The sequence below is a fragment of the Mytilus californianus genome, unplaced genomic scaffold (genome assembly GCF_021869535.1).
Source record: "Mytilus californianus isolate M0D057914Y unplaced genomic scaffold, xbMytCali1.0.p SCAF_12, whole genome shotgun sequence".
In the NCBI taxonomy this organism is placed as follows: domain Eukaryota; kingdom Metazoa; phylum Mollusca; class Bivalvia; order Mytilida; family Mytilidae; genus Mytilus; species Mytilus californianus.
In genome coordinates, this window is record NW_026262604.1 from 61,670,258 (window position 1) to 61,693,188 (window position 22,931).

Consider the following 22,931-nt stretch of genomic DNA (forward strand, 5'->3'; position numbering starts at 1 on the left):
TGAAAGAAAATGTTTTTCCATCATATAAAAATCAAGCACAATCCCTCCGGTTAGGGGTTTAGTATCATACCATCATAAAATATATGAGAAGAACATAACCCGTATCATGCCAACGACTGGTTTTAGAATAATTGGGTTTATTTCCGATGCAAAGACCCTATGAGTGAATCAATAATAATACCAAAATATGCCATCTTTAATGACTTGACAACCGTATCGTAACTATATCCTTTCTGAATAAGTCTGTTTAAAGGTTTGGTTAGCTTTTGAGGTGAATGCCGACATTTTTGTGCTTTGTATAGAATATTACCATAAAAATTGGATGTGAAATACCTGAACGTATAAGATGTCTGCATGTTGATGTATATTTACAAATGATGACCTTGTACCGATGATAAAATCTAGTAAATGTTTTGACTAGTTTGTGATATCGAAAACCCTGGTGTAATAATTGTTCAGTAATACAGAGATTTTTTTCGTTAAAATCAAATACGTTGTTACATACACGAGCGAATAGTACAAGTTGAGATATATTAACACCATACGATGGTGACATGGGAACGTCACCATCTAACAATGGATAATTAACAATAGGAAATGAAAAATCATCTTTTTTATCATAAATTTTGGTATTTAGCTTCCCGTTAAAGATATAGATATCAAGATCCAGGAAAGGGCAGTGTCAATTGTTGTCCATTGTTAGTATTAGCTTTGTTTAAAGTCAGTTCAGCAGGATAAATTTCTTTAGATACATGTATGTTTAATAATCCTTTTCGAGAAAAAAAATATCCAATTCGAATTTCGGAGTTTCAACAAATTGATGATGAAGTTCGTATGCAAAAATATAATTCGACATAAACTTAAATCATACAATTGTTTTTTGAAATCACTACATTTGTAATTTCCTTTTCATCTAATTTCGGACTTGCCCTAGTTCTGCTTGGTTGTGCAGGATGTGTGATATTCAACTTCCATGCAGTCGGAAAGGCGACAATAAATCTGATGCCTTGTATAAGGCGACTGCAATGCTCTCTGCATGTTACTTCATTACCTTGTTACTGTTGTGCATATGCCCTTTAAACCGTCATGTAAGGACCTTATACTATTTGTAAACAATTCCGGTGAAAGCGGGGCAACAGTAGCACTCCCTGGTAGTATATGCAGCTATCATCACGACAGATACAAAAGTACCTGTGTTCCCAATTACATTTCAAAGCAATTGTTTTTTTTTGCTATTGTGTTCAGTATATTTCGCTGCGGTACCGGAATACAATAGATTTTGCAATTGTGTACGACAGATTTTGATCTGTCTTTACTGTTGCATCGGCAGTTCATCGTTTTCATATATGTACATATCCAACGTTATCTCCTTACTTTCAAAGAATCTAAGTCGAAGGAATTGTTAGCCCTATGAATACACGTTTGCTGGACTTTAACAAAGGCATCACTATCTTTAATGAACATGGTGACCAAATTGGTAATCTAAAACTTGACAAAATTGATATTTTCTCTGACGTAAAAATTGTAAATTATCTCCTTATAAGACCCGTTAAAGAACATTTGCAGCTACTCTTTAATTACAAGATTATAAAGTGAAGTTTTGCAAGTCATAATTTCTGTTCCTAATCAATGAAATGCCAGTCAAATCACTGGTTTTTATCCAGATCAACTAACCTAGCAGAACTTACCTAATATAATAATTGTTCTAAAATTGTGTCCAATAAAGGCAACAGTAGTATACCGCTGTTCAATAATCATAAATCGATTTAACTGAAACAAATCCGGGTCACAAACCAAAACCGAGGGAAACACATCAACTATAAGAGGAAAACAACAGAACAACATAAACACTGAACTGCTACAAAAACAACAAACGCCAACATCCATAGAAACGGACTATTTGATAACAACTGCCACATTCCAGAGGTGGGTTGAACTTGGATTTATAGCTAGCCAAACCTCCTGCTTATATGGCAATGTTAAAAATACCGCTAAAATCACAACATTACGTGACAGGAATACATTACAACTAAACGCAAGAACACTCAGGACAAAATATACATGCAGTTAGTTGTCTTAAACAGTTTTCATGAATGAAAAATTATAACAATGAAGGTGTTTTGATTTTTCATAAAATTCAGATATGGGATTCGGAAACAAGTTTGAAAAAATTTTATCAATCCGTCTCCCGAAAAAAATACATCTATTTAACAAAATGAGTTTAAGGTAACATATAATAAATTCTTATAAATACCAAGAAAAAAAAAAGAAGCCAAACAAGCAAAAAACAACGAAGCAGTTGACTTTTATTTTCTTGATAGGCAGTCGCTGGAACCAGCACGCATGTCCGATTATAGTCGATTACGGACAATCCACTCGTTTTGATATTAATATGTATAACTATTAAAACATATACAAGGTTAACTTTCAAAACGTTTTGTTTTATTTATATATTCAGAAACTTTATGAAATATTTGCCTATTGTTCTCATCAGACTTTAAACTGTCCCCATATAATGGTGAAGTTGAAATCATCCCTTCGTAAATTTTACGGACGCCATCACGAGTTGGTTGACCGTTATGGAATAACCGTTTCACAGATGATATCGGATATGTTCCTTATGTCGTAACTACAATACCCTTTCCTTTTCACGAATGTGACCTACCGAATTAGACTATTTACCGGATTTGTAATGACATAAGCAACACGACGGGTGCCACATGTGAAGGATCTGCTTACCCTTCCTGAGCACCTTAGGTCACCCCCAGTTTTTGTGTGGGGTTCGTGTTGCTTGGTCTTTGGTTTTTTGTGTTGTGTCATCTGTACTGTTGATTGTTTGTTTGTCTTTTTATTTTTGGCCATGGCGTTGTCGTTTGTTTTCGACCTGTGAGTTTGACTGTCCCTCTGGTATCTTTCGTCTCTCTTTTAGATAATCTTGAGGTTAATACAAACTGCCGAAGTTGACCTATAATTGCATATACATGTATCCACGTCATTTGAACACTGATGGATAGTTGTCTCATTGAATTTCATACAGCATCATCTTATGTTCATAGTAACAACCAATCTTACTCTGATTTTTACATATTGAGTAAACAAATGCAAATCAAATGAATGGATTGTCCTTATAGAAACGCTATTTCTCATTTAATTTAAACCATCATTGCGAGTTATCGAAAAAATACTTTGAAACTGTCCACCTATAGTTAATAATCGCGATTAAATGCATTATGGCATTAATATATCTGACACACATTCACCTGTTAAGTGCACACACTATTCAAAATGCTTTTCAGCAATCTTTTGAGAATTCGCTGTATAAAGCATAGAGGTATGTAAATAATATTACAAATCTGCAGCATAACGCTTTTACGTTTAATTTGGATTTGTCTATTCTCAATCAATTCACGACATTATAACATCAATTTACGAGACTTGAACATCGATTTACGAGATTTCAACATTGGTAAACTACCTATTGAACTAATTTTACCTATTTAGTAACGTTATGACTAAATGAGCCAAAATGCTACTCTCTTGTAACATATAGAAGATTGAATCGTTTATAGGAGGTATCATAACTTTTGATAAATACTTCATATAAATATCTACCCAAAGTTTTTCTTTGTCACAAGGCTCTGTCCATTAATCTCATCCGTAAAGTTGTAGTTGTTATTGTCGTTAGTCTGAATAAAATGCAGATCCTGTGTCCAAGCGGTGGACACAGGATCTGTAGTTAAATGAGATTTTCGTTGTTTTTTGAGAGAATATTGTTTCAAAGCTAAGGTTTTCAATTCTCTTCAACTTCCTTCTTGATTTAGTCTTCCATCTTCAAGAATTCGGTTACCACTGACGAGTTTGATTTTGACGTAATGAATATCCGGGGTAATAAATCATACGTCTGGAATCTCTAATGATTTGTTTTAAGTAAGATCTTCAGTCTTATTTGATTTATTCATTCAAAGCTTGTACTCACTTGTCTGTGGATGAAAACTGCATTAGTGTTACGTTACCTCTAAATGTATTTCGTGAACTTAAATTGTTTGGGTTTCTGATTTGTTTTCTTCCAAATTCTGTGAATTAATTATTATACGCGGGAAACAAATTTTCGTAAATTTTGTGAGTATATATGAACCACGAATTTAAATGTTCAACGAAGTAATATTTTTATGTAGGCTTGTAGGCAGACTTTGGCAAAACCATGAAATTAAATATACACGAAAATGAAATTTGTCCTCGATCCACAAAAATTTTGAATCCACAGTATGACTAAAACTATGCTTTTCATATCTTTTTTGACAACTTGTTATTAACTCACCATTCATGATTTGTTTAAATTCGTGTTGTCCGAATGACTTTTCTATATCTATTTCATTTTTGTAACGTAATCTATAAACTATATATGTCAAGTTCTCAATTGTCCCCAGTCTAGGAAAAGTGTGAATAAACATTACAGACCTTTTCATCTGCAATCAAACCAAAACATATCCTAAATGACAAGAAAGAACCCTCAAATTATCAAGATAATACTGAGCTGCGTCGGATAGAAATCGACCTTACGCAAATGAATATCAATACATGTACATATGTATATCAATTAACCTATTTCGGGAAGACAAATTTTTATATGCAAAGTCTGTAACTGTTTTAAAATTGAGTTGCTATAAGAACTCTACAAAACAGACAAAAAAAATCATCTTTTATTGCGTATTTGAATGTTCTAAACTCAATCAATCTCTCATACAAGTACATGTATACGTGCACTTGCATAAGGTCGATTTCTATCCGACGCAGTTCATATTATTACCAATGACAGCCATTGTATGGTTCTGTTATTTTGAACGTGAAACGATTACAACTATATATAACCTACAATTAGCATTTAAATGATTGATTTTTCTCGAATTCATATGAAATTATAAGTTAGGCAAAAATAAAGGGTTGTGAGAATATAATCACACAAATGAAAGAGCTAGCCGGAAACCGTCATTACTTAGTAATTTCATCAAGGTTATCCGAGGTCAAGATTGTAATTTCATATAATGAGATTAACTTTTCATAGGGGAGACGAATAAGTTTCTTGAATTGAAGTGATTAAGTTATGTGCCAACGAGTATACTGTTTTGTCATTGGTAAACCGGTTATTGAGGCCAGTAATTTAACATGAATACAACTTAATAAATTGTGTTTTCAACTAGATGTGAAAAAGAATGGCAAATAGTTTTGGCGTGTCAGCTGATAGATATTTTTGAGAAATATTAGGAAATGCCTGTGCTAAGTCAGGAATGTGACAGTAGTTTTCTATTCGTTTTATGTGTTTTAGCTTTTGATTTTCCCATTTTATAAAGGACTTTCCGTTTTCAATTTCCCTTGGAATTCGGTATTTTTGTTATTTTACTTTGTACTGTACATGTATTATATACGAAACGGAAAGACATTCTAAAAATGAACTTGACAATGAATCTTAATGAAGTGCCATAAGGTTTCCGATACTAGTAATCACTATATGAAAATGGATAATTAACGCATTCATACGACCCAACAGCGTACTTCGTTATAGGTAAAATAGTCCATTTGGGAGTTCTATATGTATATTTCTTATGTACATGTATGTGCTGTCTATATTTTGTAAATGAGAGGCGAAAGATACCAAAGGGACATTCAAACTCATAAGTCGAAAATAAACTGATAACGCCATGGCTAAAAAAGAAAAATACCAATAAACAAACAACAGTACACAAAACACCAAAATCGTGGGGTCATCTCAGGTGCTCCGGAAGGGTTAGTAGATCTGCTCCACAAGTGGCACCCGTCGTGTTGTTCATGTAACCTACCATTTAATTGAAAAATAACAATGTTGAGGCAAAACCCATACCGTTTAGTGAACTATAAAAGCCCGGCACGCAAAATGTGAAACAATCCAAAAGACAATAGACCAAATTTGTTCTATAACTATATAGGAAAAACAAAAAAGACAGATAGCAATCAACGACAACCACTGGATTACAGGTTCTGGGCTTGGTAAATGCATATAAAGAGCATGGCTGGTTTAACATCTATAAATGTAAGGTGATGTGGTATGATTGCAGATGAGACAACTATCCACCAAAACTCAACTGAAGTGGATTTAGGCAATTATAGGCAAACGTACGGCCTTCAATAATGAGAAAAATCCATACCGTATAGTCGGCTATAAAAGGTCCCGACATGAAAAATATGATTCAATTCAATTAAGAAAACTAAAGGCCTCATCTTTAACAAAACAATTTACGAAAAACAAATTTGACAGACATGAATCAACAACAACCACTAAACTACAGATTCCTGACTTGGGACAGGTACATATAGAATGTGGCGGGTTACACATGCTTAAAGGCCCTCCTCCTTACCTGGGACAACACAATATCAAACTATGCAAAACAATCAACAAAAACAAATTCGAGACCAACAAAAAAACGACAACCACTCAATTATAGGCTACTGACTTGGGATAAGCACATAAAGAATGTTGCGGGGTTAAACATGTTTCAAGGCACCAGCACTCCACTAACCTGAGATAGTGGTTTATATGTACAACATAAGAACAAACTATAAATATTAGTTAACAAGGGCTTTACTAATCAGGTCAGTACAAAGAAGAAAATCATCTAACAAAAACCCAGACTGGACGTGGCAGGGTATTTGTACATCACTTAAAATAGAAAAGACGCAAAGTATAGATCTGAGAGTCTTTGCAGTTACTGACAGCTACATGTATTTCAAAGCCAATAACAACTAATAAAAAAGTATCTAAGACTGAAATATCAATCAGATCACATCCAACATCCGATAGATAAGTACAACACTAATCGTCATTAACAGTCAGAGAAAAAACGTGACCTTGTACAATGCCAAAATATAGGTATCGATAGATTGTAGTACCGCGAATGAGCATATTTGTATAACAATAATATTGGTAACATGTTTACATTAAGAGCGTTCAACTTTTCCTCAAATTCGAGTCCGCCTGCAATTGGTTGAACATCTGTTATGTATGCCAAATACATTAGCAAATCAAAAAAAGAAGATTTCTAATTTTAATTTTGAATTTGCATCAGAGTATGTATTTTTACATTATATTCGTGTCTCTATTTATGAAAATGGTAAAAAAAAAACACAAAAGATTACTTCGTATTCCTTAAGATCTAAACGGCTCTCCTGGTATGTTGCTTTGAAATCTATTCACATATGTAGTCGGCAGCTCGAAAAGCAACTTATTTTAACACTGGATCAATATATCAATAATTAACACTATACTAAGTTACAAAACTGCCGTGAAATCCTTCTGTTTAATAATTCTTCATCAATAAGAAAAGTTTTCCAAGTCGAAGCTTACCTTTCTCGCCAGGGAAGGAAAAATTGTCCAATACTAATGTTGGATACTGTGGATTCATTATTATTCGTTGGATACCAATTTTTGTGGATTTCGTGGTTATATGTTAACCACAAAATTAAAAGTTCAACGAATGGCAAATTTACTATAGGTTTGTATGCAGACATTGTCAAAAACCACGAAATTAAATATCCACGAACATGTAAGTTTTCCTTAATCTACGAAAGTTGGTACCCACGAAAATAAATGAATCCACAGTATCATACGTTCAACAAAAACCTTATCAATTTTATACAACTTGATGACCCTTTGCGAGAATCGTCTTCATAAAAATAGAAGATTGTTCTGAGGGTTACCGATAAAGTACCACAGAAAATATTATTCTTCAACACGTTTTTTTTAAAACAGATCATCTCTTTTAATACCCGATTAGGGAAAATGCAAAAAGGAGTTTTCCAGTGCAGTATGTAGTCACATCCTATTCAAATTAACGAGCAAATACTTCAAACGCACATATTTGTGACTTACTTCTTAATGTTATAAGGTGAAGGGAGAAACTAAATATACAAAAGTTGTCCAGGCGAGAGAGCAATGCACGATATTTCCCATTCGATGATGGCACGTGGCCATGAAAGAACAATGGCTGTATGCATATTGAATGTTAAACATACCGTTTCTGTATCATGGTCTGTTGTTTTCTCACTTTCCTCAGCTATAGGTCGAAAAGATTTCTTCCCCTTTAATTCCTTCAGGACTTTAAGCATAATGAACTTGTCCTTTGCCTGTAAAAAGATGATATACAAATTAGAACTTAATGCCTCTAACTTTTTGTAATTTACAGTTATACAAAAAAGGATGACAAGGATCTTCTAAAATATTGGACAGTGCAACAGCTCACACAAACCAACAACTGCATGTACCAAACGGAAAAAAATATAGATATAAAAAGAAAGATTATAACAGCGAAACAATACTTTGTTCATTAGGGATAGCTTTCTATAGGCATCACACTTGGAGAGAATTTAGCAGTTTTACGTGCATAAAGACCTCTCCAAATTACAAAAAAATACTTACTATACTATTCAAACTAGTTATTGTGATAGAAGGTAATACAATCAATAAAAACATCCTTACTATAACTGGTTATTTGACCTTTAATTTATTCACCATACAACTATGATGGCCGTTAAAGTATGGTGATAAATTTTACTTTATAATAAATGGAAGGTTACATAAAGAGTATTAAAATTAGATATTCCAATCTATTGAACTACCAGGTTTTTTTTTCAATTGTTCTTATGTTACTTTAATATAATCTAGCAGGTTTGGAAAAATAAGTCTAGAAAAAAGTATGCATAGGATATGATGTTTCACCTGGTAATGTATTATGTGTTTTACCATAGTTTTTACGTGTAAGTAAGACTACAGTGTACTGCTTAAATTACCATATAGTATTACATAATGCCGCTACTTGCATAGATGTAAATCGTAAAAAAATGTCGTAGAAAATAAGTCTTACATACTTTTATTTGTTTTTACCAAAAAACTCAATTTATTTATATGTTTCAAGTCAATACTAATCATATTTGTTTTAATTTCATATGCGCGGTACAATTTTATTCACTTATGACTCTTATTGCGTTTTAGATTTTTCTATAATGCAATGATTTAAAGGTATTTTAAAATATATGAATATGACTCAACGTTCAGTTGGGATATTATCGGTTTCTTACAATAACGAAGTGTAACAGGTTCTTTTGAAGTTATCTTAAAAAGTAAAATAACAAAAATACCGAACTCCGAGGAAAATTCAAAACGGGAAGTCCGTAATCAAATGGCAAAATCAAAAGCTCAAAACATCAAACGAATGGATAACAATTGTCATATTCCCGACTTGGTACAAGCATTTCCTCATGTAGAAAATGGTGAATTAAACCTGATTTATAGCTAGCTAAACCTCTCACTTGTATGACAGTCGCATAAAATTCCATTATATTGACAACGATGTGTGAACAAAACAAACAGATATAATAGGTAAAAATGTCAAAAAGTGCGTTTGTGTTAATGTACTATACATTGTACGCCTAATACCAATTGAGCATCTGAGATCACCCCTGGTTTTTGGTGGGGTTTGTGTTGCTCAGTCTTTAGTTTTCCATTTTGTTTTTTGTGTACTGTTGTATGTCTTTTTGTCGTTTTTCGGTTTTTGCCATGGCATTGTCAGTTTTTTTCGACTTATGGGTTTGAATATCCAATTGGTATCTTTCGCCTCTTTAATACAAAATGCATATCAATATTTACCTTATTTCCCGATATTTCATCCTCAATTGGTAACATTTGATACATAATGAAAACCAACATCTAATACTAATCCATTTATATTATAAAATGATTCATTATCACTTAGATTGAACTTGTTTTAATGAGTTATCGCCTATTTTTAATTTTGAACCAAGAACCAGTGCACAACATTCATGAGCATAACGACATTTCAAATGCTCCTGATATATCTTTTCTAAATATGTATCCTTTTTATCTACTTTGCCGCCATTTAAGTTTGACCATACCACGATCAATCAAAAGAAAGCGTTTATTGGATTTTAGGAAAACAAAGATAAATTACACCAATATCGGAATAACTACGTATTTAATTACAATCTATTAGTTGACATTTTCACCTATATCAGAATGATGAATTGCCAAAAAAAATAACAAAGCTGGACCTTTCAATCAGCGTGTTCTAATTTCCACGTTATTTTGACTTCGTAGAAGGTTAATTCATACGCAAGGCTTATTCTTAATTGAAATTCTGATACTATTTTCGGAACATACTCGATATATTGTTTTATGTTTATTTAAATAGTAGGAGCAAACGTTTTAATATACAAACAGTGAATCATTCAACAGAAAGTACAAATAACCTGAAAAACATGAATATTCATTTCATATTGCGAATGTTTCAAATTCGTCAAAGTCTGTCATTTTGTTAAAACAAAAAAATATATAAAAAAAAACACACAAAAAAGCTTAAAAGGGTCAATAAGAACATTAAGATTGTGCGTGTTGTCGTGCTAGGCATACCCCACTCGTAATTCAAAATATCAGAAAACAGGAAGTAGGTGTCTGACAGATTCGATAAGTCAACACATGTTATAACTCATCACTGTCAAGCTGTTGGCCAAATGTGAAATTATTCTGTTTTGTAGTTTCTGAAAAAAAAGTTCTAGAAAATATTTGCTGGATACACGAACGAATTGACGGACGAATAAACAGACGGTTTAAATTATGTTTGGGGTTAGATTTAATGAGAAAACAACCAAATGACAAAGAAACCAAAAGTCATTATGAATTTTAAAAAGTATTTTCTCTCAAATACGTCAGCTACAGAATTAAAAGTTATACAATAAGACAAGTTCTAAATTATCACAAGGCTAGCAAAGTTTTGATAACAATTAATAAAGTTTAAAGGATGCTGTATTTCTGTCATATTCCCTATAGGACAAGAAGTTCCATTTTAACCAAGGACAACAAGTGACCAGGTGTTTGTCTAAGGGTAAGCACAATAACACGTGGCGGTGTTACACTAGGTATTTGGCACCAGTCCTGTTAAACGATGTTCAAGGGAATATTCGTGCAAGTTAACTACATTATCTTGATATACAGCTTTTCATTTCTTAACCATTGAAAATTCAACAAGACTAAAATAACCTTGGGGTCTTTGTATCCTAAGTTTAAATTGCTTGGACGTTCAAGAAAACTGTTTTGATTTGCCAATTAGAACGTTTATTCACCTCACAAGCCATTACAATGAAAGGTCAGGTCAACATGGTACTTTATTTTCCGTCAAAGATTGATAGCAATTACATAACCTGACAAGGGTAAAGATAATTGCTAAGCGAAGCCAAAATGTAAGAAATGTCACTTAGCAAAAACCAGAAAAGCCAGATATTGAGTTCAGCAAGTGAAATATTGTTGTTTTTGGTTTAATTAAACAAAAGGCAATGATGCATACATAAAAACAGATATTTTTGTCTTGTGAATTGTTTTCGGAGGGATCACTTAATTCAAAAACAGGTGATCCCTGTATGTATTCTAAAAGAAGAAAACGGCTGCATTGCACTGGAACATAAAGTTGGAAGACTAAATAATGAGAATTAGCAATAAAAATGTGCGAAACTACAAGGCATGATTAAAGATACTAGCAATGAAAATTCCCAAGGACAATACATGTTCTACAACGATTCACCTCTTGCCACTTTTGTAGAAAGATGTAATAGATGATAGTAATTATGTTGACATGGTTAGAATTAAGGGAATGTTTTCTGACTTAATAAGAGTCTGGATAATGTATTGGCTAATGAACGTCTGATTACACTTCAAAATCACAGGGACGACAGTTTTAATTCAAAGTTCTTATGTAAATGTTAGCAATTACGAAATATATTAAAGGTGGGAAAAGTAGTTGAAAGACACTAAAGATCGGCTGTATTTTCAAATCTAACAGATTTTGAATTTAGTTGAATTAAAGGTTGAACAAATCTTATAGCCAGATATCGCCTTACTGTGCTTTATTATTTTTATAATGTCCTGTCAGTTAATAATTCACATTTTAGCAAATGCTTGCATCTCAAATATATGCCTGTGCACTTGACATTGAGGATGCTATGAAATACAAAATTTGTGGTTGATATCTTGATTGTTTCCTTGAAATTGACACTGACAAGCGACTTCAAAGAAGGATCTAAAATAATTTTTTTGTCTTTTGATTGATAAAATCAGAATGGATCAACGGGTTTGCATGGTTTCAACATTTGGAAACTGCTGTTGCCTTTTTTTAATACTTAGTTTATCGTGTAATGCCTTGTGAAAACTGATACCTTATAATCTAATTGACGTGTGTTTGCACGGTATTCATAAAGTGTTATTCTTATTCACAGTGCCAACCTTTTGAAACAGAGGACAGCAAGATATCAACACATATAAACATGTAAGGTTCAGGAAAGTGTACATTTTTATTCAATCTAATTATCTAAGCCCGATGATACTTGGTTGATTCCCAAATCATTTATCTTTTGCTTACAATGAATAATTGCACGATTTTGCAGTCTAATATTACAAAAAAATAAGAGATGTACTTTTATCAGGCTCATATACGTAATGCTGAAGTGCTTGGGTGACAGGACGAATAACAACTATAATACCTCAATCTCTATTTGAATGTTTTAGGTCAGATTTAATATGAGATATGACTTCAGAGAGAGAATGGTCAGTTTCATGCACACGGTACACAATGGAATCTTTCTTGTTACATTTGTGGTAAGGAAAAACGGTCAAGTATTTTTGAGGAAGAGAAAACGGAATAATGAAATACTATTCATGATATATCTCTCAACTTCTTGGTTTTTATTCTCCTTTTTGTTTATTTTGCCCCCTTTTTCTACATCCCTTATATATTCATCCTCTAAAATTAAAAAAAAAAATGACCTATCCTATCTAAACATAAATAAGCTGAAATAGAAATCGCATTATGCAAATGAATATCAATACATCTGTTAACCTATTTCGGGTTTAAAATATCTATGCAAAGTCTGTAACTATTTGAAAATTGAGATAATATAAGATCCATGAAAAACAGACCAAAATTCTTCTTTTATTTCGTATTTGAATGTTCAAAAATTAATCATAGTCTTATACATGTACATGTATACGTGCACTTGCATAAGGTCGATTTCCATCCGATATAGCTCATATAACAGTAACAGTTACTGGAAATTTTTAAATATACCCGTTTTGTAAATCCCACAAATCAAATGAGCTTGCTTTCCTATTTATGCTTAATTCAATGTAAAATCTATGTTACTAAAAACTTATTGTATTAAGTTTGAAGGAATCAGAAATAAGACACCTACTTTAATGAATACACAAAACGGAACAACATTTTTCTGTTTATAAAAATGAATACATAAGAAACACACATTCGATGTTCGGTTATATCTGTATACTTTGAGAATGATAAGTATCCTTTCCAACAGATTTTTAATTTCAGGAAATGTCTACGTCCGTTTCGTTATCATTTTACCCTCCAGTGACAAGTTAAATGGAACTGTCAGTTCTAAATATATTTGTTGATGGATAACAAGGTCATTAATAACAAAGGTTAATTATAGTATGGATAGTTATGGGAAAAACGTGTAAAAGATCTAAGTGAGTATGAAATTTGAGCTCTCCCCTTCGTTTATGATCCAATGCCTCTATCACAGTGGAAGGTGATGGTATTTTAATTTTAGAAATATTTACTCTTTTAAAAACATGAAATGAGAGATAACACATGCTTGTCGTTTCTTCAGATGTACAAATGCAATTTATCCAATATTTCGTTTTTTTTATCGTTTCCGATAAAAGAAGTATATAGAGACACATAATAAATTCCTGCAACGGGACCGTTGTTTGACAAACTAACTTTATTGATACCATCGTGTCCACTTTCTTAAACCTCGAAACAACAATATTTTCATTACATACCACATTTTTATATAATAATTCAAAGTAAAGAAACGTATGGAATAGACTAGAATTGTCGGTAATGAAATAATTTAATATCCATTGAGTAAAATCTTGCAAAAAAAGTAAAATAGCACAAATACCGAAGTCAAAGGAAAATTCAAAATGGAAAGTTCTTTATCAAATGGCAAAATCAAAAACTCAAACACATCAAACATTTTACGATATGTTTTTGAAAATCAATATTCGAGTTAACTGTTATAGACCAGGAACAATTAAGAACTGTTACAGTGCTAAACTTTAAATGTCTCACCAATACCAACATAACGTTAGGAGTGTTAATATTACTATTGTTTTCGAAAAAAAGAGGACATTTGTATAAAACTCAAGTAAAATATAACCTTAAAAAAAGGTTTCAGCATAAAGTATATATATTTTGACAAATGGTCATATTAGTTGAAAAAATTCATTAAATGATATTATAAAAATAAACTTACAGAAGTACAGTTGCAACAAATAATATATCACGTTCCCAGAATCATATATAACACTGTATTATGACACTGAACCCAATGTCTAATGGTATCATTTGTCACCTAATAAATCAGAACCATTTATGGTAGAGTGCTTTGTCATGTCTGATATGAGCTGTCACTATAGGGCAAACAGTCGTAATAAGAATTATTGTAATAATACTTTATTATTTTTTTCTCGTATAGATTTACTGTATGGGGTTTTGGCTAATATATTAGGTGATGAATTAGTTACCACTGCCTTCGACAACGTTTTTTGTAAACGCACAGTAATATGAATTGATAGGAGAATTGGGGTGACATTAAATGATTTTACTTCAACGGATTCATATATTGGGTCTCAGGCAACTCTGGTGGCTAATGAATTAGTTACGGCCATTTCTGGTAGTACCTTTTCAAAATATTTACTCACGTGTTTTGCTTAAAAAAAGACTTGATTAATCTCGCTAATCATACTACAAGTTTTAACAATTTCGAACGTTAGAAAAAAGTCATGCATGCTATTCCTGATTCTATAACTTTGTTATACAGAATTTAAAACTATTTGAGCTTAAAATTATTTTTTAAATTACAAAAAAATCGACGATGTGATATGATTACAAATGAGTCAACAACATCCCTATAAAAATCATATTAATTTAGCTTGGATTCAGAAATAAAGGCGGATGTTATTCTTGAATCTAAGTTCATATAGTATATATTTATATCTGGGGTTTACTGCACCATAAATCAGCATATAAAATAAAGTGTAACAGTTGCCGTTAAGTTAACCATTTCAATAATTAAGTAAATTTCAGTTCTCAATTAAGTGGGCATTAAAAGCATAGCATTTTTTCCAATAATATGGTATTCCTGAATTCACTAAACTCTATTAAGATCATTTCCTTCTTAGCTCACACATACCTAAGGAAAAATGCTAGTTTTTCTTCTTTTTCATGTTTCGACGAAAGGCTTTACATATATATGTTATGTTTGAAACATGTCATCTTACGAAGAAATAATGTTTTTTTTTTTCAATTTGGAAAAGAAGATAAAAAGCTAATGTTATGTTTGAATTAGTCATAAAAAAGTAACATCAATTCATTTAAGTTAATGTCCAATTTTTATCTAGGAGTACAAAAATATCTTAAACACCGATACAAATTACCAATTATAATACTTTAGATCTCATTTTCGAGGTGATTATTTTTACAATATATACTGGCAGCTTCTTATTAATGAATGAAATATGGCAAATCAAGTCTGGAGCAGACAAATATGTGTTAAGTTACATCAAGTAAAGGTCAGATACCAAGAAACTAATAAATAAGTAACTCAACACACTACACCAGACAAACAAATGAAAACATTGAATCAATAAATTTCTCTTTTGTGAAATTTCATACGTCTAAAAAAGATGGGAATCAATATACCTCCTTTCAGAAAAAAGTTATTTACCTCTCAAGACATTTGGTAACTAGTATGCGATCAGAATGAGATATTACAATATGGCAAGGTGTTGTATCTTTGATTATAACATGAACTTGTATTAAACTGCATTTATCATTTTTAAATAAAATAGAAGTATATTTGTTGTCCTAATAGACTATTTTCATATTACCGACTTTTGACTCCGGATTATATAATTTGTCGACTGGTTACCTTGGACATCATGGTACCAAGTCAGATAAGAGCAGGCCAAAGAAGTAAAACCAAGCGTTCAATCGGTACAATTTTGGGGGAAAATTACCTGTTTAACATTTTTTTTTTCACTACAAAATCATCGGAAAACAATAAACTTTCCCCTCAAATTACACCGATTATATGTTTGATTTTACTTATTTTGGTTGCTCTTACTTGACCGAGTACCATGATGTCCAAGGTAACCAGTCGACAAATTATATAATCCGGAGTCAAAAGTCGGTAATATGAAAATAGTCTATTGCAAAAAAACCTTATCTGATTACAATACAGAGCCCGTGTCAACACTTTGCTTACAATGATCTGACAACTCTGTGATCTACTTTCTTTTCTTGTAATTATTACACCAGCCAATGAAATTTTTGCCTCCAACTTTTTAGAGGTGCGGTTAAGTACGACAAAACCAAAGCATCCTGAACAGTCTTCAAAACAGAATTAGACCAGGGGCTCTTTTCACAAAATATCTTACGACAAAAATGATCGTATGTAATACTGTAATGTCAATCACTTACGATTATTTTTCTCGTCAGATTTTTTGTGAAATGAGTTGCTAAGCGATGACACTTGGTTTGTATTTCAAGCTGATTTGTAAGATAGAATAATATATATGTACAAACACACTTGACGAGTTCAAAGGTCTCTATAAACTCCGTTTAATACTTTTTGTAAAGTACAGGCAATTATAAGTTTAAAGTACTTTACAATCGGCGTTATTTAGATTGAACATCATTACTTTACAACGAACGTCTGTAACATTACGCCAATTGGCGAAACATAACCAAATAAAAAAATCAACAATAAAAATAAATCTGAGTATGAATCGGGTTGTTAAATGTCTGAATGTCACACAACGACTTCCTCACACAAAGATGATTGTAGCTAATTTTAACTGTTCTGTTAGACCTGTCTTAGATTTTATGCTCACAACCCGTTTATATAATTATTTCGAAAACGCCAGGAGGCTTATTTGTCAATCATGTGTCCTACGTATGAACTGAAATCAGATTCATATGTCACAAATTTTGAAACGCTTATCTCCTATTTAGGCGAATAGAATTTATAGACAATATTTCATATTTTTTATACGAAAACAATGAATTTATTTCTATATATTGATAGGTTTTACAAGAAAATAGCTAAAATTACTTCACTGTAGGAATTGTAAAGATAATATATCAAAGCAATTCAAATCAAAGGAATTATTGAAAAGGAGACAAGAGGGATTTGGGAGTTATATGTTAATAGAATAGCAGTTTTCATATCAGCTTTAATGTTCACAAATATAGGTCCGATAAGTGAGAGACTCACATTTATACATGGGCCTATAGGTAATATATTATATTGTTGTTTACTTATTACATTTAAAGTTTTAGCACAAAGTCAATATCGCTGATGGTGAACTGCTTGTAAACGAGGGTATCATCAGCTAGGTAGTCGGTGCTTTGTCACTAAAATGATTTGAAATACACTTTTTTTTCAAATTCTGTGTTGAATTCATGATTTCTTTACGAAACTAAGATTTCAACTCACCAAGCAAAATTTGGCTATTTTTTTCAAGTCATTTTGGCAAAATATAGCTTCTCAAGTATTTAAGTATTTATACACCCTTGGGATTCACATTTCTTGGGATTCACATTTGTATTGTGATTCAGCATTCATGGTAAAGGTTATAACAGAAAAGCGCATCCGAAGCACACAGTTTATAAAGAGTTATTATAACAAGTTACTGTGGAAATATATGTAAGCGAAAATTTAGGCTTACATTATATTTTAAAAAGCAGGGGTAATGTTTTTTTAGAGCTTGCTATTTAAGGTCATAATAAAGCTTATACGGTATGATTATTAGTGAACGTGTAAAATCAAGGGATAAATATGACATGCATATTCTAGACAATAACATATAATTGATATATGAATACAATTTGATTGAAACAGATGGAAACACCCAACTGCGTTTTAAACATGCTAACCTACCAGGCCTTATTCCGGCGGGAGGACATGACAAACTATAAGTATCCGAAAGAGTTATTTTGACTCCGGACCAACCAGAACCTACGTATAAACAATGTGTGTGTTTAGCGGATGTAGCAACTGCAAACCTCAATTCTTTGATTCAATGTTATAATTGACATTCTTCATTCGAGCAACGCTACCACGGAACAACATAAAGGATGATAATATTGCATCGTTTAAATTAGCCGAATCTAATTATTATATCATCCTTAACATACATTTTTATAAAAAGCATAATTTTGATATAGTTATACTGTAATTTGTTTATGGTATTTCACGCTTGCTATAAACATTTACATTTGAAATAAAGTTGAAGTTGAAAAGTGATAATAAGTATTATAACAAACGAAGGAGCTAAACAACAACCAAGAAAAATAGGATTACTAGGACTTATTTAATACAATTTCATATTGAGTAGTAAAATAAATTTAGAAATATTATGATATGATGTAAACAATCCCATCTGTTGAATTCACAAGAAACAACATTCTCACACAATTGATTCAGTATCGTTTATCGATATTAAAGGTGTAAGTTCTTTAAAGTTTTCAATTATTGTTTTTTAGATTTCCATTTTTCCGTGCCGAAAAGAAGCTATTTTCAGACAATCATATGGTATTACACTTAGTCGTACATCGAACGTGGAATACTTAGCATTTTGAATTTTAATCATTACTTAATGTAATAGACATTAAACTGTTAGGCATGCACTTGAACTTTGTCCTTTCCCCTAGATTCGTATTGAAATATTTCAATGTTTTGTCTTTCCTGCTTGAACATATTGATGTGTTATTGTAATAATTTTCCATTTAAAGTTGCTTTTCATAGCTAAGAAAATGTCAAAGTCGTTATTATTGTACCATGTCCCATTTTATGTTACGAAAGTATTATGCAGTTTTGACATGTTAAGACAACACAATATACATTAAAATAAATTCATGCAAATTGCAAATACCAAGGAGTTCGTATTAAGTTGTTTAACGAAGGGATGTAAGGTTTCTTAAATAAAAAGTCTATAAAACTTTTCTGCAACTAAAGTCCCTGCTGATACATTTACATCCTATGGTGTACTTGTGTAACCAATATAATTGTATAGTTAAGGTTCGATTAGATTTATTTAATTAAATAAAAAAAATAATGAACTGTTCACAAAACATTAGGTTTAAAATGATATTCCATATGAAACTTTCTCAATAATACAATTATTTGTTTAAAACAGATAATTTACTTTTCTTATAATTCATAAAGGTAGAATGTATGAATCAACACAAGTAAAATAAAATTCCCAAAATCGAAAGCGAAGATAGAATAATAGCACAAGACAATTTGTTTGAGTTCTGATATATAGGAACCAAATAAAGATTGGTAGATACATCATGTTGAACAAATTACAAGATACAGAATTAATTCCGGAAACACGTGTTGCATGCAGGGAAATTATAATATGTAGTTTTACTACCATGGGGTTGGTACCGCTTCTGTTTCGTCTTGTAGCCAGTATTTTAGTGTTTGCATGAATTAGGAATAATTTTTGACAGCTATGGAGAGGCAGAAGATACTAAGAGATCTTCAAACTCATATGTCAAAGACAAATTGACAACGCCATTTCAAAAACGAAAAAATATGAAAAGAACAGCAACAATCTACTAAGCACAACAAAGAAAACGAAAGACTGGGCTAAACGAATCCCTTTAATTACCGATGGTGATCTCAGGGTACGGACATCCTACTCCACGTGTTTTGAAGTCTAACATACATGATATTATGGGGGAATCATCTTCAACGTGATACCTATGCATTTCAAAACTTTCTGTCGAGTACCACTTACGGCAGAAATAATTTCTAAATGCGCAAATAGTACAGGTAATTAGCACCTGTGCATCGTGAGTACCATAGAAACGTAATACACCTTTTATAATTATATGTTATACATATCATAAGTTTTTAAACTACGAACATGAAAATAAAACAAACGGAATTCCAATATCTCGAAATTTAGCACGGCGGTGCCTTTTATAATATAGTTTAATTATATAACTAAGTGCAGGATATGGGTTTTGCTAATTGTTGGAGGTCGTACGGTGACCTATAGTTGCTTACATCCTCATCATTTAGTCACTGATTGATATTTGTCTCGTTGCTAATAATACCACATATCCTTTATTTTTATTTTGAACTTCGTGCGTCAACAAGGGAAGTAATTGAAACTTCGTAGGATTCAACACTTAAATTCAGTAGCAAATTAAAGACTTCAAATGACAAAACCGGAAGTAACGACAAATTAGACACATGCGATCTTAGACATACTTAAAATGACTCGTTGTTGCCACAGGACGACTGTTAAGATGACGATAATTTATTATTAAACAAATTGTTTTTAACTAGTCGTCAAATTTGTTTTGTAAAGTTGTCATTGATTTTTAAAGATTAGATGTTCTAAACGACCCGAATTTTGTTTATGTCCTGGAAATATGAAGTTTTATGGATTGTAAATAAGACAAAATCGAAAAAAAAAAATTATATTCTTTCGGGTTTTAATGCCTCAAGGTAATAGGAAGAGTGTTCCATTGCAAATTCTAAACTTAACTGCAAAATAGATTTGTCTGTAGTGTTAAAGATTGTCATATTGTTGATTTTGATTGACAGTTGAGATGTAATCACCAGAATACAAATTACAAGACTTAAAATCTAAAGCGCAAAAGGCAATATATACAAATGTAAATGAAGTTGCAGCTTAAATGAGCATGTTTCTAATTAGTTTATTAGATTGCAAATGTATCTTCAAGCCTTTATACATTTGGTTTTTGATTTTTGCACTACGGTACTAATATGCTTTAAAACAAATATTTCGTAAATTCTTCATGGATATAATAATTATTTTTTTTAACAAAATAAGGTTTCATCTCCCTCGGGAAAAGTTGACCTTAGATGAATTTGGCTATACTTTTTATGCCCCTTCCGGATATATAACTTATTACGTTTTTCGAGTATCAATACATCCTTGGCTTTCAAAAGTATTGATTTGAGTGTTCTCGATGAACGGAAATACAAAAAAGCGCTTCGAGCGCACGAAATGTATAAGGTAATTTATAAACAATGTAATTGTTTCATTGGTTATTTAATACATCTACTTTGCACAAAATTTATTTTTATGTATATACTAGTAACTTTCGCCTAGGACTTTTCCAGGTAAAATCATATCGACTTATAAATACTTGTTTTAAAGTGTTTTTATGTTCCGCAATATAGTATGAAAATGATGATGTTTGTCAATCTTACAAATTTGCCATTCAATAAAAAGATTATAATTTCACGAATATTTGCAAATATTATATCATATATTTTATTAACCGACACTATTAAAATAAAATGACTAATTCTATGAAAACATCCATACAACGGACAGACTTGATACTTAACTTATCTTGTTAAGACGTTAAGACGTACCTGTATTTGAGATTATATGGAATATTCCTCCGTAAGTTTTGTAGAGGAACATTAATGATTCTCTGTTTTTATACAGTGGTTGGAGAGTTTGATTTATTCAACTATTGAGTTGTATTGACATGTGAGGTTTCGGAATGTTGTTTTATATTTCTCAGCTAGACAAAGAAAAATGACATATTTCCTAGACCGGACAATAGTCCTGACCAATAATTACACTTTGTGTTTTCTGTTCAATTACTGACAAAATCGTGATGAAAATTCCGGATGTCAGACTCGTGATTTGACGGATACTGATTGATTTGACATTTATTATATACATTTCCGATCAGAATGAATTGTGGTCGTAACTTCATTAACTCGATAATGAATAAAAAACGTGAAGGGAAATGAAGGTGCGAGAAAGAAAAATCTACATTTGGTTAGTTCTTCCGATTGTTTTGATGTTAAATCAATGTAGCTGTTAGTAATAACTCTACGATGACTATCATTATAAAGGGGACTAATATCATGTTTAATCTCGTTCAAGTGCTTTTTAAAGTAAGTACACCGAAAAGCACACAAAGTTGACATTGACTAAGTGAACTAAGTGAACGAAAAAATTCACCTACCTAATGAGTGCATTTCGATAATGTTAAGCTATATTTTTAATAGAAATAATAATAATAATAATAACAATAATAATAATAATAATAATAATAATAATAATAATAATAATAATAATAATAATAAATTAAATACAAACATAGATGTGTCAATCATTATCGTGAAGAGTCGGACGTAATTTTGTTAAAAGTCGGTCAACCAGATCGAAACGCAAATAAGAAATGAACCAAACGTATGCTTCAGATCAGACAACAAAAGTCCAGACAAATATAAGTTTCACAAAATTTGCGAAGTCCAAGGGCCATAATTCAACTAAAACTCGCACAACTATAAGGAAAGCAAACTACATTTGTAACCTGTAAATAAACTCATCATAGATAAGTCATCATTAAGGATGTTCGCTCCACTTGATTTTGAGTTTTTGCCAGATATTCGGAATCCTCTGGTTTCATCTATCTAGTGCTATCAAAAAAAGTTTACCTGCTAATCCCTACTTTTCTTTTCATAATGTAAATACATATAGTTTAAAAAGCCATATTTGAATATCTTATAAAATCCTTGTTATTTATTCATAGTTTTTGAACGAAAAAAGGTGCCACTGTTAAATGTATGAAAAACCTAGAGAGAATCATTTCCCGCCAAATTTTCAAAGGCTTATATCTTGATAATAAGCACACCGACCGTTCATTTTTTTTCTATTTTTTTAGTTCCTTTATTCATATTCTATTAATTTATAGCAGTCTTTTAAAGGCTTGTTATTTGGAAACAGAGTAGCGAACATC

General features: G+C 31.6%; 1 protein-coding gene across 2 annotated transcripts in view; it reads right to left on the minus strand.

The window, feature by feature from the left end:
• Window positions 1–22,931, minus strand: part of LOC127722151 (potassium voltage-gated channel subfamily H member 7-like) — a 194,527-nt gene that overhangs the window by 42,094 nt on the left and 129,502 nt on the right. For both annotated transcript variants that reach the window (XM_052229007.1, XM_052229008.1), the window contains exon 2: window positions 8,044–8,154. In XM_052229007.1, coding sequence (XP_052084967.1) covers window positions 8,044–8,154 — 111 coding nt within the window. The remainder of the gene's footprint in view (window positions 1–8,043; window positions 8,155–22,931) is intronic.